This window comes from Myotis myotis, unplaced genomic scaffold (genome assembly GCF_014108235.1).
Source record: "Myotis myotis isolate mMyoMyo1 unplaced genomic scaffold, mMyoMyo1.p scaffold_m19_p_2, whole genome shotgun sequence".
Taxonomy (NCBI): domain Eukaryota; kingdom Metazoa; phylum Chordata; class Mammalia; order Chiroptera; family Vespertilionidae; genus Myotis; species Myotis myotis.
In genome coordinates, this window is record NW_023416324.1 from 103009251 (window position 1) to 103023452 (window position 14202).

The 14202-nt window shown below is 40.2% G+C and overlaps 2 protein-coding genes across 3 annotated transcripts in view; one reads left to right on the forward strand and one right to left on the reverse strand.

The window, feature by feature from the left end:
• Positions 1-14202, forward strand: part of TRPC1 (transient receptor potential cation channel subfamily C member 1) — a 168863-nt gene that overhangs the window by 61728 nt on the left and 92933 nt on the right. The window lies entirely within an intron of this gene.
• On the reverse strand, positions 5743-7161 carry LOC118676005 (5-azacytidine-induced protein 2-like). The gene has a single exon (XM_036349193.1). It carries the CDS (start codon positions 7013-7015, stop codon positions 5840-5842), a length of 1176 nt encoding a protein of 391 aa, XP_036205086.1. The 5' UTR covers positions 7016-7161; the 3' UTR covers positions 5743-5839.

Below are 14202 nucleotides of genomic sequence, written 5' to 3' on the forward strand. Positions count from 1 at the left end.
ATTGCCGAATTCTTTTATTAAGTCTAATAGTTTATTGATGGAGTCTTTAGGGTTTTTTTAAGTATAATATCATGTCATCTGCAAATAAGGACAGTTTTACTTCTTCTTTTCCAATTTGGATGCCTTTTATTTCTTCTTCTTGTCTAATTGCAATGGCTAATACTTCCAGTTCTATGTCGTACAGGAGTGGTGAGAGTGGGCATCCCTGTCTTGTTCCTGTTCTTAGGGGAAATGGTGTTAGTTTTTGTCCATTGAGTATGATGTTGGCTGTGGGTTTGTCATATATGGCTTTTATTATGTTGAGGTATGATCCTTCAATTCCTACCTTGCTGAGAGTTTTTATCAAAAATGGGTGTGGAATTTTGTCTAACGCCTTTTCTGCATCAATTGATATGACTATGTGGTTTTTTCTTTTATTTGTTTATGTGACGTATCACGTTTATTGATTTGCGGATATTGTACCATCCTTGCATCCCTGGGATAAATCCTACTTGGTCATGGTGTATGATCTTTCTGATGTACTGTTGGATCCGATTTGCTAAGATTTTGTTGAGGATTTTGGCATCTATGTTCATGAGGGATATTGGCCTGTAATTCTCTTTCATTGTGTTGTCTTTCCCTGGTTTTGGTATTAGGGTGATGCTGGCTTCATAGAATGAGCTCGGAAGTGTTCCTTCCTCTTGGATTTTTTGTAGTAGTCTGAGGAGGATAGGTTTTAGTTCTTCCTTGAATGTTTGGTAAAACTCCCCTGTGAAGCCATCTGGTCCTGGGCTTTTGTTTGCTGAAAGTTTTTTGATGACTCCTTCAATTTCTTCCATAGTTATTGGCCTATTGAGATTTTTAGATTCTTCCTGATCAAGTTTTGGAATGTTGTATTTTTCTAGGAATATGTCCATTTCCTCCAAGTTGTCTAGTTTGTTGGAGTAGAGTTGTCCATAGTATTTATTAACAATCATTTGTATTTCTGTGGGATCTGTTGTTATTTCGCCTGTATCATTTCTGATTTTGTTGATTTGGGTCCTTTCTCTTTGCTTCTTGGTGAGCCTGGCTAGAGGTTTGTCAATCTTGTTTATCCTTTCAAAGAACCAGCTCTTTGTTTCATTATTTTCTGTATTTTTTTTTTTTGGTCTCTATGTCATTTATTTCTGCTCTAATCTTTATTATCTCCTTCCTTCTGCTCACTCTGGGCTTTTCTTGTTGCTCTCTTTCTAACTCATTGAGCTGTAGATTTAGATGATTTACTACCATTTTTTCTTGTTTGTTGAGATAGGCCTGTAGAGCTATAAACTTCCCTCTCAGGACTGCTTTCATTGCGTCCCAAAGGTTTTGGATTGTTGTGTTTTCATTGTCATTAGTTTCCAGGATGTTTTTAATTTCTTCTTTGATCTCATTGGTAACCCAGTCAATATTTAATAACGTGCTATCAGCTTCCAAGTGTTTGAGTATTTTGAGTTGTTTTTGTTGTAGTTTATTTCTAATATTATGGCCTTGTGGTCTGAGAAGATGCTTGGTATGATTTCAGTCTTCTTGAATTTGGGGAGACTTTGTTTGTGACCCAATATGTGGTCTATTTTTGAAGATGTCCCATGAGCACTTGAGATAAACATATATTTTGTGGCTTTGGGGTGAAGTGTTCTGAAGATGTCAATTAAGTCCATCTGATCTACTGAGTCATTTAGGATTGCTGTTTCTTCGCTGAGTTTTTGTCTAGCGGATTTATCCAGTGATGTCAGTGGTGTATTAAAGTCCCCTACTATGAATGTATTGTTGTCGATCTCTCCCCTGATATCTTCCAGGAGTTTTCTTATGTATGTGGGTGCTCCTGCATTGGGTGCATATATGTTTATCAGGGTTATATCCTCTTCTTGTATTGATCCCTTTAGTATTATGAAGTGGCCTTTCTTATCTCTTGTTATGGCCTTCACTTTGAGGTCTATTTTGTCTGATATAAGTATTGCTACCCCAGCTTTATTTTTCATTTCCATTTAAAATGAAAGATATTTTTCTATCCCTTCACTTTCAGTCTGTGTGAGTCCCTTCTAATGAGGTGGGTCTCTTGTAGACAGCAAATATATGGGTCATGTTTTTTTATCCATTCAGCCACTCGATGTCTTTTGATTGGACCATTTAGTCCATTTACGTTTAAAGTTATTATTGAAAGGTACTTGTTTGTAGCCATTTCTATTTTTTTTGTGTGGCTGTTTTCTTTCTGGGCTTTTTAGTTCTTCTTTTTACACCAGTCCCTTTAGCATTTCTTGCATTGCTGGCTTGGTGGTGATAAACTCCATTAGCTTTTTTTTGTCTGTGAAGCTTCTTATTTCCCCTTCAATTTTGAATGATAGCCTTGCTGGATAGAGTATTCTTGGATTCAGTCCTTTGCTTTGCATCACTTTGTAAATTTCTGTCCATTCTTTTCTGGCCTGATGTGTTTCTGTTGAGAAATCATTTGATAATCTGATGGGGGATCCTTTGTAGGTAACTCTCTGTTTCTCTCTTGCAGCCTTTAAGATTCTGTCTTTGTCTTGTACATTTGCCATCGTTATTATGACGTGTCTTGGTGTGGGTCTTTTGGGGTTCATCTTGCCTGGGACTCTCTGTACTTGTGTAACTTTTTTCTTCCCCATATCAGGGAAGTTTTCTGACATTATTTCTTCAAATTGATTTTCTAATCCTTGCTGGTCTTCTTGTCCTTCTTACAGCCCTATTATGCGTATGTTACTTCGTTTCATGTTGTCCCGAAGCTCCCTTAGGCTCTCCTCCTGCTTTTTAATTCTTTTCTCCAGTTGCTGTTCGGGTTGAGCTTGTTTCTCTGCCTTATCTTCTAATTCACTAATTCAGTCCTCTGCTTCTTCTAGTCTGCTGTTGAAACTTTCCATGGTGTTTTTGATTGTAGCTATATCACTTTTCATTTCTTCCTGATTCTTGCATAAGTTGTTGATTTTCTCATCCATCTGGTGAATGAATTGTATAACCATTATTCTGAGTTCTTTTTCTGTCATGTTGCATGCTTCAACTTCATTAATGTCCTTTCTTGGTGACTCCTCATTGTCTTTTCTCTGGGTGTTGTTTCGTCTCTTCATTCTGATTATCTCCCGATGGTTCAAACGTCGATTTGCGTGGGCCTTGGCCGTGTGCAGTGGGAGCCTCCCACCACCCTAGTGTCACTGGAGAGCTCTGACACTAAGATGTGTGGTTGTTGTGGGTTGGTGGGAACCAGGCTCGCTCAGAGTCAGTGTTGTCAGCGCTCAATGTGGCCTCGTACGCGCCCTTAGAATCAGGGACCCTGCCTGCACCGTGCTGAAACAGGGACCCCCCTGAAGCGTGTTGAAAACCAGAGCCCCCTAGCATGCGCCCGGAGTCAGAGTTCCCCAGAATCCAGTATCAGAGTTTCTGCTGCTTCGCGCGACCTTGCCTTGAGAATCAGGGTCCCTTTGTGCCCTTGCACCAGGAATTGGAGTCACTGGCTCTTAGTATGAATGCACAGGAAATCAGGATCTCAGGCACAGGTGAAAAGAAACACAGTCAAGTCACTGGTGCTTGGTGCTGCCACCTGCCCAGAGAATCGGGGTCCCTGGGCCTGTGATATGTGGGACAAATTCCCGGTGTTCGTGCGATTGCTCCCAGCCCAGGGCTCAGAAGCCGGCAGTGCGCCTAGGCTCAGTTCCTGGGGTTCACGGGTTTGCTTCCAGCCCAGAGCTCAGAAGCTAGCAGTGCGCCTAGGCTCAGTTCCTGGGGTTCATGCGTTTGCTTCCAGCCCAGAGCTCAGAAGCTGGCAGTGCGCCTAGGCTCAGTTCCTGGGGTTCGCGCGTTTGCTCCCAGCCCAGGCTCAGAAGCTGGCAGTCCTCGTAGGATCAGTTCCAAGGTGCTCTGGCGCTTCCAGGCTAAAGTTCCTGGAGCGCTGAGGCCCTGGCAAGGGCTGGGTCTATCAGTTAGTTACTCTTGTGCTGCCTGCAAGCCTGCGGGAGGGGGGGATGGGCTCTGTTACTCACGGATCTGCCGCGGAGATTTCTGAACTTTTGGTGTCTGCAGGTCTGTAGCTGTGGTCACAGGTCTCTGTCCCTGGTGGCTGCAGGGTCCTGGTATGCATCTGAAATCAGACTGGGTGGTGCTGAGGCCAGGATGGTAGTTTCAAGCAGCTCTGTTTCCCAAATGGCGTGGTCGCCGTGCCTGTGCTGGCCGCCCAGGAGTGTCCGCACAGGGAGCGGGACTCCGCCGCCTAAGACTGCGCGGTTTAGCAGCCCCTTAGAAGACCTGCAGAATCTAACTGTCCCTAGCTCATACACACACACCACACGCGTCCACACACTCCTCTATCACTTCCTTGCGCTCTCACACTCTCTCCCTCCCTACCTTCCTGCTGGTCGCCATTTTGGAAGTCCCTGCAGATCTTAAATAAAGAAAATAATGGTAAGGAATTAGAGGAATAGGGGAGGGACCATGGTTTAGAACAGTGATGGCGAACCTTTTGAGCTCAGCGTGTCAGCATTTTGAAAAACCCTAACTTAACTCTGGTGCCGTGTCACATATAGAAATTTTTTGATATTTGCAACCATAGTAAAACAAAGACATATTTTTGATATTTATTTTATATATTTAAATACCATTTAACAAAGAAAAAATCAACCAAAAAAATGAGTTCACGTGTCACCTCTGACACGCGTGTCCTAGGTTCGCCATCACTGGTTTAGAATAAAGGAGGGAGAAAAGAAATGAGAAGACAAGAAAAAAATTGAAAAGGAGAGTAGAGAAGATGGCAGATAGTCTTAAATTTAGGAAGTGAAACAAGAAGTTAGAAGAAGAAAAGGGAAAGAGAAGACAGAAGAAAAATTAAAAATTGAGTATTGAAAAAAAAAAGAGAAAGGAAAATTGAGTAGGAGCAGGGAAGAGGAAATTAGATATATGAACAAAACAACAGTGGCTAGAATAATAAATCAATAAAGAAGATAGATCAGAAGGATCATTTTTTATAAAAACGGGGAAATAGGAAAGAGAAAAACTAAAAAGGAGAAAGCAGAAAACCAGGGGTGGGGGGGTGGGGGGGAAGAAGAGGAATAAAAAGGTGCAAAAAATAAAAGAAATTAAATAAAAAATCAACAGCCAAAAAATGAAGTGACGTTTCATTTGTTTCAGCCGAGTTTTAATGCCCTGTGGGAGCTGGCTTAGTACCCCACTCTTCTGTCTGCCAATTCTGGGCTTCCTGTTAGGTATTTAGGTGCTAACCATTGCCAGGCACTGTCTTTTGGCTTTTAGCACTCTGCTTGAAGCTCCAAGTGATTTACTAGTCCAGTGCTTGTTTCTGTTTCCACAGGCCTTTGCTTTAAGCAGGAGGGGCCAGTCTTCCCTCTGTGCCTGTCTGCCAGCTGTCAATCTTAATCACTCCGAGTCTGTCTCTGATAGGGCTTTAGGTGGGGTTGGTGGTGTTTCGCTTTCAGGGAATATGATGGGTGTTTTTTCTTATCCCAGAGCTACTCCTCCACGAGTTGCTCAAAATATTACTCTGCTCTTGGCTGAACAGAGGTCCTTGTATGGGGACTGATAGGGTCAGTTGGGAACCTGGAGTTTTTTTTGTTTGTTTGTTTGTTTTTGTCTTTTTGAAACACCTCAAGTTTATTAATTTATTAGTAGTACATATCTGATTCTTAGCCAGAATGTGAAGCTGGAGGGTTGCTCTCATACTGGAAAATCAACTACATAATACGTTACAGTATGTGCAAATGTGTACATTGAAGAACTCTGTAAAAGTTTAATCGAAACCTGCTTTCAGTTTATTAAATAATTTCTCAAGAATACTTGCGGGAGGTACAGCAACCTCATGACCAAGTCACATACCTCTTCAGAATTAATTCTTATAAAGGCAGTTTTGATTACGTTGATCCAAGTTATGCGGGGGTGGCAGGATGGGTAAAGGCAAAGTTTTATTTTTAGTTTCCCCAAATGCTGTTTCACTTGATTTAGGAGGGCTTGGGAGTACCCAAGAATTGTCTTCCAGAGAATTTCTGCCATACGAGTAGTGTTCCTGAAAGTCTGAACAGTCATGAGGAATAGGTCTCTCATTATCTGTCCATGATTGGAGAATTGCTTTCTCTGATAAAATCTTTACATCTCCTGGTAAAGGGGGAGATGTGGTATGACAAAGAGTTTTGCCATTTGGTGAGAGAGGGGGGTGTCTTCTGTATGTTGCAGTGAAATTCGTCAAGTGCAGTTTTGTGCTTTCTTTCCCAAGGTCTTCCATGAATCCTACAGGGGCACACGCTTTCTTGATCGCAGTTGGGGTTTTCAGTTTTCTTAGTAGTTCAACCTGTACTTGAGTCACCAGATGTAAATTAGACATTTCTCTCTTCAGCTCCCAGTATACATTTTGCACATCATCACTTGAAATGCTTTGTCTTTGGAGATCTCTGCTCTGCAGATTGTCTTCCTGAGATGGATCCGTTTGTTTGGCTTTTTGTAGCTCTATTCTGAGATTATTACATTCTTTCTTCATCAGTTCTAGTTCTTGTTCCAAGCCATGGATCTTCAGGTCACAACTCAACTTTTCCACCTTCCAGTTTGATGAAGGTGGATTTAAATTCCTTATCACCTGCTGAGTTTCCACCTCTGTTCTTAGCTGGAGGAGTTCTACTTCTTTAGACTGCAGCTGTTCATTCAATACTTTCAAAGATTCAGAGTTGTCTTTATTCATTTTATCCAATTTGCTCTTTAAATTATCTCTATCAATGCAAACCTCTCGATATGCATGACAGGCCTTATTTACTTGTTCTCGTCCCACAGAACTTGTTTCTTCATCTAATAAAGCGCCTGTAAGCTTTTCTTCCAAAAATCTTCTTTTCTTTAGGAAAGAGTTCTCTTTTTCTGAATCCTTGAGTCGTTTTTTGATGTCTTCATATGCAGCGACAAGGGCAAAATGTGAAGCAACAGACTCATCTGAATATATTGAGACCGGAGTCACTGTATCTCTCCTATGGGCTTTTTCATGATTTAGAATGCAGATATCATCTTCTACCAGTGTATCCATGACAGCCCTAAGTCAGGCTACGCAGCGCCGCGGAGTTTCGATTCCCCAGCGTTCGGAAACGGGTCGCCAGGGGTCACCACGGGCTTCCGGTTTCCTCGAAGACACCGCCGCTTCCCCGGCGAAGGCCGCCCCTCCGGGTACACCGCGGCGGGGGGGAACCTGGAGTTTTTAATCAGTCTGGTTCCTAGAATAGTGGGGTGGATGACTCCTCCTCCATTTTGATCACTGAGGGCTCCTTGAGACTGTTCAGACCTATAAGCTTGGCCTCTGCCTTTGTTTCCTCAGTAAAGCTCAGAATACAGGCTGTGGCAGGCTATATCACCTAGGGCGGGGTGTTTTTTTCCCTTTACCTGTCCTCTGGGTGTTGGGAGGAGGTAGCTCCCAATGGCCATTTTGGTTTGGAAGCTTATGGTCAACCCAATGCAGGACTCCTGGTTACAGCTTTTTCAGTCTCCCTGCCCTGCTTCCCATCCCTGCCTGTCCTCAGGCACCTCAAGTCTGCGCCTCCCTCTCCATGCCAATGCCTCAGGTTTGTAGTTGCAAATGAAAACTGTGCTCTGGGTTTAGAGATTTTTAAAAAAGGAATAAAAACTGCAAGCTTTCTCCCCCACTGGCTCTGATCTTCCAGATCTAGACTCCACTGCCACCAGCAGTCTTGCTACCTTTCATAGCTGCTTGGATGATATGGGCACTGCAGGTCATGCCGCCGTAGGTCCAGAGGCGCCGCTGGTCAGTCATTGCCACCACAGGCAGGTGTGTGTGATCTGGGCAATCCCTCTCTCATGATCTTGCCCTTCCTACCAGTCTCCAGGTGCCTTCTGTTCTTCCTCGTTTTAAGTCACCTCCTCAGTTGGGCCTCAAGAGTCTGTCTCTGATAGGGCTTTAGGTGGGGTTGGTGGTGTTTCGCTTTCAGGGAATATGATGGAAATTCCAGGTGAATGTTCTCCAATTTGGTTGTATTTCCAGCCTGTCCCTGGGACAAGGTGATCGACAGGTCTGCCTCTTCAGCCACCATTTTATCCTCCCTGCCGATTTTCTTTATGGTGTCTTTATCTGGTTTTGGAATTTGGATAATGCTGGCCTCGTAAAATAAGCTTGGTAGTCTTCTTTCCTGTTGGATTTTTTTGGAATAGTTTGAGAAGTATAGGTGTTAGTTCTTTGAATGTTTGGTAAAATTCACCTTTGAAGTCATCTGGTTCAGGACTTTTATTTGCTGGGAGTTCTTTTTTTTTTTTTTTTTTAATTGCTGCTTCCATTTCATTAATTGTAATTGTTCTGTTCAGGTTTTATGTTTCTTCTGATTCAGTTTTGGAAGATTGTATGTTTCCTGGAATTTATCCATTTCTTCTGGATTAACCAGTTTGTTGGCATATACTTGTTCATAATATTTTCTTATAATCTTTGTATTCCTGTAGTGTCAGTTGTTACTTTTCCTCTTTCATTTCTGATATTATTTATTTGGATCCTCTCTCTTTTTTTCTTTATGACTCTGGTTAAATGTCAGTTGTTTTTTTTGGTTTGTTTGTTTATTCGTTTTTTGTTTTCAGAAAACCACCACCTTTTGCTTTCATTGATCTTTGGTAATTGTTTTAGTCTCTATGTAATTTGTTTTCACTCTAAATCCTTATTATTTTCTTCCTCCTCCTCACTTTGGGCTTTGTTTGAGTTTTTTCCCAAGTTCTTTAAGTGTAAGGTTAGATGGTGTGAGATTCTCTTTGCCTCTTGATGTAGGCCTATGAATTTCCCTCTTAGGATTGCTTTTGCAATGTCCCATAGGTTTTGGGTTGTTGTGTGTTCATTTTCATTTGTCTTCAGATAACTTTTGATATCTTTCTTGATCTCACTGTGTTACAGAAAAACCGGACAAGAACCAAACAGCTCTCTGAGAGTTTGGAGTTACACTTTATTCACTGCGTCGGGCTTAGGGAAATGAATCCAAATTCAAAGCAAAGCTACAAACAGAACTTCCCTTTTTATGGAAGAGCTAGCCCTTTGTGCACTTGCTGGCAGCGGCCTTGAAAACTACACAGTTCTATCAATTAAAAAATGCACCTGGCATGGCATTGGGTGTATCTAGTCTCTGGCCTACAAGGTCAGATAGCTAAGTTTATCTCCCCCATTATTCAAGCAGGCTAGAAAGCAAAGTTACTTTTTCAGAATTAGACAGAGGCCATCCAAAGAATAGCAGAGAATTCCAAACAGTAGTTTTACAGAATAGGGGTTTTCCTTCCCAATTGTTGGCCATTCATTGTTTAGTAACATTATTTAGTTTCTCTGTGCTTGTGTGTGTTTCACTTTATTTTCTTATCATTGATTTCTGGTTTTATACCATTGTCTTCATAGAAGATGCTTGATATGATTTCAATCTTCTTAAATTTACTGAGACTTATTTTGTGTCCTAATATGTGGTCTATCCTAGAAAATGTTTCATGTGTACTTGAAAAGTATATTCTGTTGCTTTGGAGTGAAATGCTGTGAAGATATAAATTAAATCCACCTCATATAGTTTGTTGTTTAAGGCTGCTGTTTCCTTGTTGATTTTTCTGTCTGGAAGATCTCCATTGATGTCAATGAGGTGTTAAAACCTCATACTATACTATATTACTCTCAGTCTCTCCCTTTATATCCATCAAAATTTGCTTTACGTATTTAGGTGCTTCTGTGTTGGTTGCATATATGTTTACAAGGGTTATATCCTCTTGTTGGATTGACCACTTTATCATTATGTAGTGTCCTTCTTTACAACTCTTATTATGTCCTTTGTTTTAAAGTTTATTTTGTGTGATATAGGTGCTGCTATCCCAGTTTTTTCCCCTCATTTTCATGATACATCCTTTTTTCATACCATTACTTTCAATCTGTGTGTATTTTTCGTTCTGAGATGTGTCTCTTCTAGACAGCATATATATAAAACTATATATATATGTGTGTATATATATATATGTATGTGTGTGTGTGTATATATATATATATATATATATATATATATATATATATAGTTTCCTTATCTATTCATCTGTCTTATGTCTTTTGATTGGAGCTTGGAGCATTTAATCCATTTACATTTAAGGTGATTATTGATAGGTATGTATTTATTGGCATTTTATTCTTTGTAACTATGGTCTTTTTTTTTGGTCTTTTTGTTCCTCTTCTTAAAGAAGGCCCTGTAACATTTCTTGAAATACTATTTTGGTGGTAATGAACTTCTTCAGCTTTTTATTGACTGGGAGGCTGTTTGTTTTACCTTCATGCTGAATGATAGCCTTGCTGGGTCAAGTAGTCTTGGTTGTAGGTCTTTGGTTTTTATAACTTTAAAGATTTCATGCCAGTTCCTTCTGGCCTGAAATGTTTCTGTTGAGAAATCACCTGACAGTCTTAAGGGAGTGCCCATGTAGATAACTAACTGCTTTTCTGTTGTATCTTTTAAGATTCTCTCATTGTCTTCAACCTTTATCATTTTAATTATCATGTGTCTTGGTGTGGGCCTCTTTGGGCCCATCTTGTTTGGGACTCTGCACTTCCTGGATTTGTGTGTCTTTTTCTTTCACCAGGTTAGGAAAGTTTTCAGCCATAATTTTTTCTAATAGGTTCTCAAGTCTTTGCTCTCTCTCTCTCCACCTTCTTGTACACCTACAATGCAGATGTTGTTACACTTTATATTGTCCCAGAGGTCCCTTCCAACTATCCTCATTTTGTAAAAGTCATTTCTTTTTGATGATCTGTTTGGGTGTTTTTTACTGACTTGTCTTGCAATTCACTGATTCATTCCTCTGCTTCATCTAGCTTGCTGTTGATCCCTGCTACTGTATTATTTATTTCAGCTATTGGATTCTTCATTTCTGACTTTTTTTCAATGCTTTCTATGCCTTCATGCTTTGAAGTTCTCACTGCATTCCTTGAGCATCCTTATAACCATTGTTTTGAACTCTGTATCTTGTAGCTTGCTTGCTTCCATTTCATTTAGTTGCTTTTTGGGGATCTTTTTTTTTGTTGTTGTTCTTTCATTTGGGGCATGTTTCTTGTCTCCCCATTTTCACTGTTTTTCTGTATTTGTTTCTGAGTATTAGATAGATTTGCCATAGTAGGTGTCTTACAGGGCTTAGAGGAACAGTCTTTTCTAATCTCCTAAGCTCTAGGAATGTTTCTTGTGTGGGTTATGAGAGCCCTCCTGCTGTAGTTGAGTTTTAAGTACTATTGGTTTCTCTGTGGGTGGGGTTGCTTCTTCATCTAGCTATGAGGGAGCTTAATGTATGAGCTGCTGTGTGGGTTCTGGCTCCACAAAGCTGCATTCTCCCCCAACAGGGTCTGGTGTCTACCAAGATCTCCCTTTGTGTGTGCTGCTTGTGGAGCTAATTGAGCTTGCTATAATGTGGTCTGAAACACTTGTTGTATTGGTTCTGGGGTCCCTTGGGAGGGTTTCTAGTGCCAGTAGATGTTAGTCACTGCCAGTGACTTGCCTGGGCTACCTTTTTGGAGGTACAAAATGATCCACAGTTTGTAGCTGCCTCTGCTGGGCGTGGGTATGGGTGGGAAAGGCCTAGCTGTGCAGCAAGACCGATTTCCACCAGCAGTGAACTGGGGGCAGGTCAGCAAAAAGCCCAGGCTCCCTGAGATCTGCCCTCACCTGTTAGCAGGGGTTCTTAAAAAGACAGTGGTTTCACTCATACAACTTAACAAAAGGAAGATAAACAATCCAGTCAGAAAATGGGCAAAGGACCCAAATAGACACTTTTCTAAAGAGTACATAAAGAAGGCCAAGAGATATCTGAAAACATGCTCAAAGTTCCTAATCATCTGAGAAATGTAAATCAAAATGACAATGAGGTACCACCTCACACTTGTCAGAATGGCTATCATCAATAAACCAACAAACGACAAGTGCTGACAAGGATGCAGAAAAAAAGGAACTCTCTTGCACTGCTGGTGGGAATGCAGACTGGTGCAGCCACTGTGGAAAACTGTATGGAGTTTCCTCAAAAAATTAAAAATGGAACTCCCATTTGACCCAGTAATACCACTTCTAGGAATATATCCCAAGAAATCAGAAACACCAATCAGAAAGGATATATGCATCCCTATGTTCATAGCAGCACAATTTATAATAGCTAAGATTTGGAAACAGACTAAGTGCCCATCAGCAGATGAGTGGATTAGAAAACTGTGGTACATCTACATAATGGAATACTATGCTGCTGTAAAAAAGAAGGAACTCTTACCATTTGCAACAGCATGGATGGACCTGGAGAGCATCATGCTAAGCAAAATAAGCCAGTCCAGAGAAAGATAAATATCACATGGTCTCACTCATTTGTGGAATATAATGAACAACATAAACTGATAAACAAAAATAGAGCCAGTGGGGGGGGGGGGGGATATTTTAGAATCTAATAGAAGTAATCCTGCTCTTTGCAGATTTTTAATATTTCCTATAACTTTTGTGACATCATACTATGTTAGTACAGTTTTGATAATATTATTATACCTAAAATCCTTTTTTTCTTGAAATAATGTTTATTGCATGTAATATTATATTTAAGATCTTTTTTTGAACATTGGTGTTTATTACATGTAACATTTTTATATTTAAAATCGTTTTTCTTAGAAAAAATAAATTTTCACTTCTAAAAAAAAGATAGTGGTTTTTATGTAGAACACTACATAGAAACACTACTAATTTGATAAAATAGGATAATGAAAAAGCTATTCATACTCAAAGATGTTCTTTATAGCACTGCTTAACCTAACACAATAAACACCACCTCGAACAGCACAATTAGTACAGCAAAAAATCCATAGGAAATTGTAATAAAAATTGTGATAAAGTCCCATCAACAATTACAATACAACCATCAAATATCATTTTTATTTTACTGTGCAGAAGAAAGAATTCAAAACTGTATACACTGTGATCCCATATATAAAAACACATATAGATATAAGCACATAGAAATAAATATTAAATGGGAATATATTAAAATTCTCTCTAGCTTATATAATTACACTTTATTTTTATTTTGTTTTGGAGGTCTTTCTGTATTTTCCAAATTTTCTATAATAAAGATGGATTACTATATAATCCAAAAATATATTTGGATTTTAAAAGTAATATAAACATTTTAATTGCAAATAATATTTAGACCTCTCCATGGAAAATGAAAGGAATCCCCACTCTCAGCTGCCTAGTGTTATAGCCTTAATTCCTAGATGAGAGCAAACTTCCCTTGGAGGTTGATTTGCCTGGAGAGAGCATGGAGGCTCCATACACCTTGCCCTAGGAATCTCCTCCATTTGGCTGTTCCTGAGTTCTATTCTTTATAATCAACCAGTAGTCTGGGTAAATTTCCAAGCTATCAAGAAGAAATGTTGTTGGCTCTCTGCTATTCATCCATTTATTTATTCAAACATCACTTGAATGTATGAATCATGGTGACACAGTGAAAGGCGATGATTGACTGCTTTGGGGGGCATGTGTGTGTATGATTAAGAGATGTAAGTGCAGGACTCCAAGATTTACTTCCTTCCTGTTCCAGCGGGGATTGCCAAGGAGAAGACGATCATCTGGTGGTATTATTCCATGTTTATATTCCATGGAGATCTAGATCTTGATTTGGAAGTTTATGACAAAATATTCAGAACCTGACTTGACATCAACATTACCAATGAAGGTCATCCCGGTGTCCTCCCCGAACATCCTTTTCAACTGCCCCTGATCCATGCATAGCTGTTCTCTGTTGTGCATTCCACCAGATGGCCTCAAAAGTAACAGACAGAAAAGGGAAATGATTAATGTGGTGGGCTGTTGCCAGATTCTACTTCCTGCCCCAGCCTTAGCATGGACTGAAAAAGGAGTTCATCACATGCCCTTTGGAATCAAGATCATGTTGGCTTCTTAAATATTATTTTGTGTGTGCAATACCACACATGCAGTTATTTCCTATGGTTCTTGAAAATATATTAAAAGTACAAGTGAAATTGAGTTTATTTTTGAAGCTTTTTAGTTGTCTTTGAACAGAGGGTGCTACTCTGAACCTTATGTACCAGTAAAGTACAGAGAAAAACACCGATCAGCTGCCTCCTGCACATCTCTTACTGGGGATGTGCCCGCAACCCAGGTACATGCCCTTGACCGGAATCGAACCTGGGACCTTTCAGTCCGCAGGCCGATGCTCTATCCACTGAGCCAAACC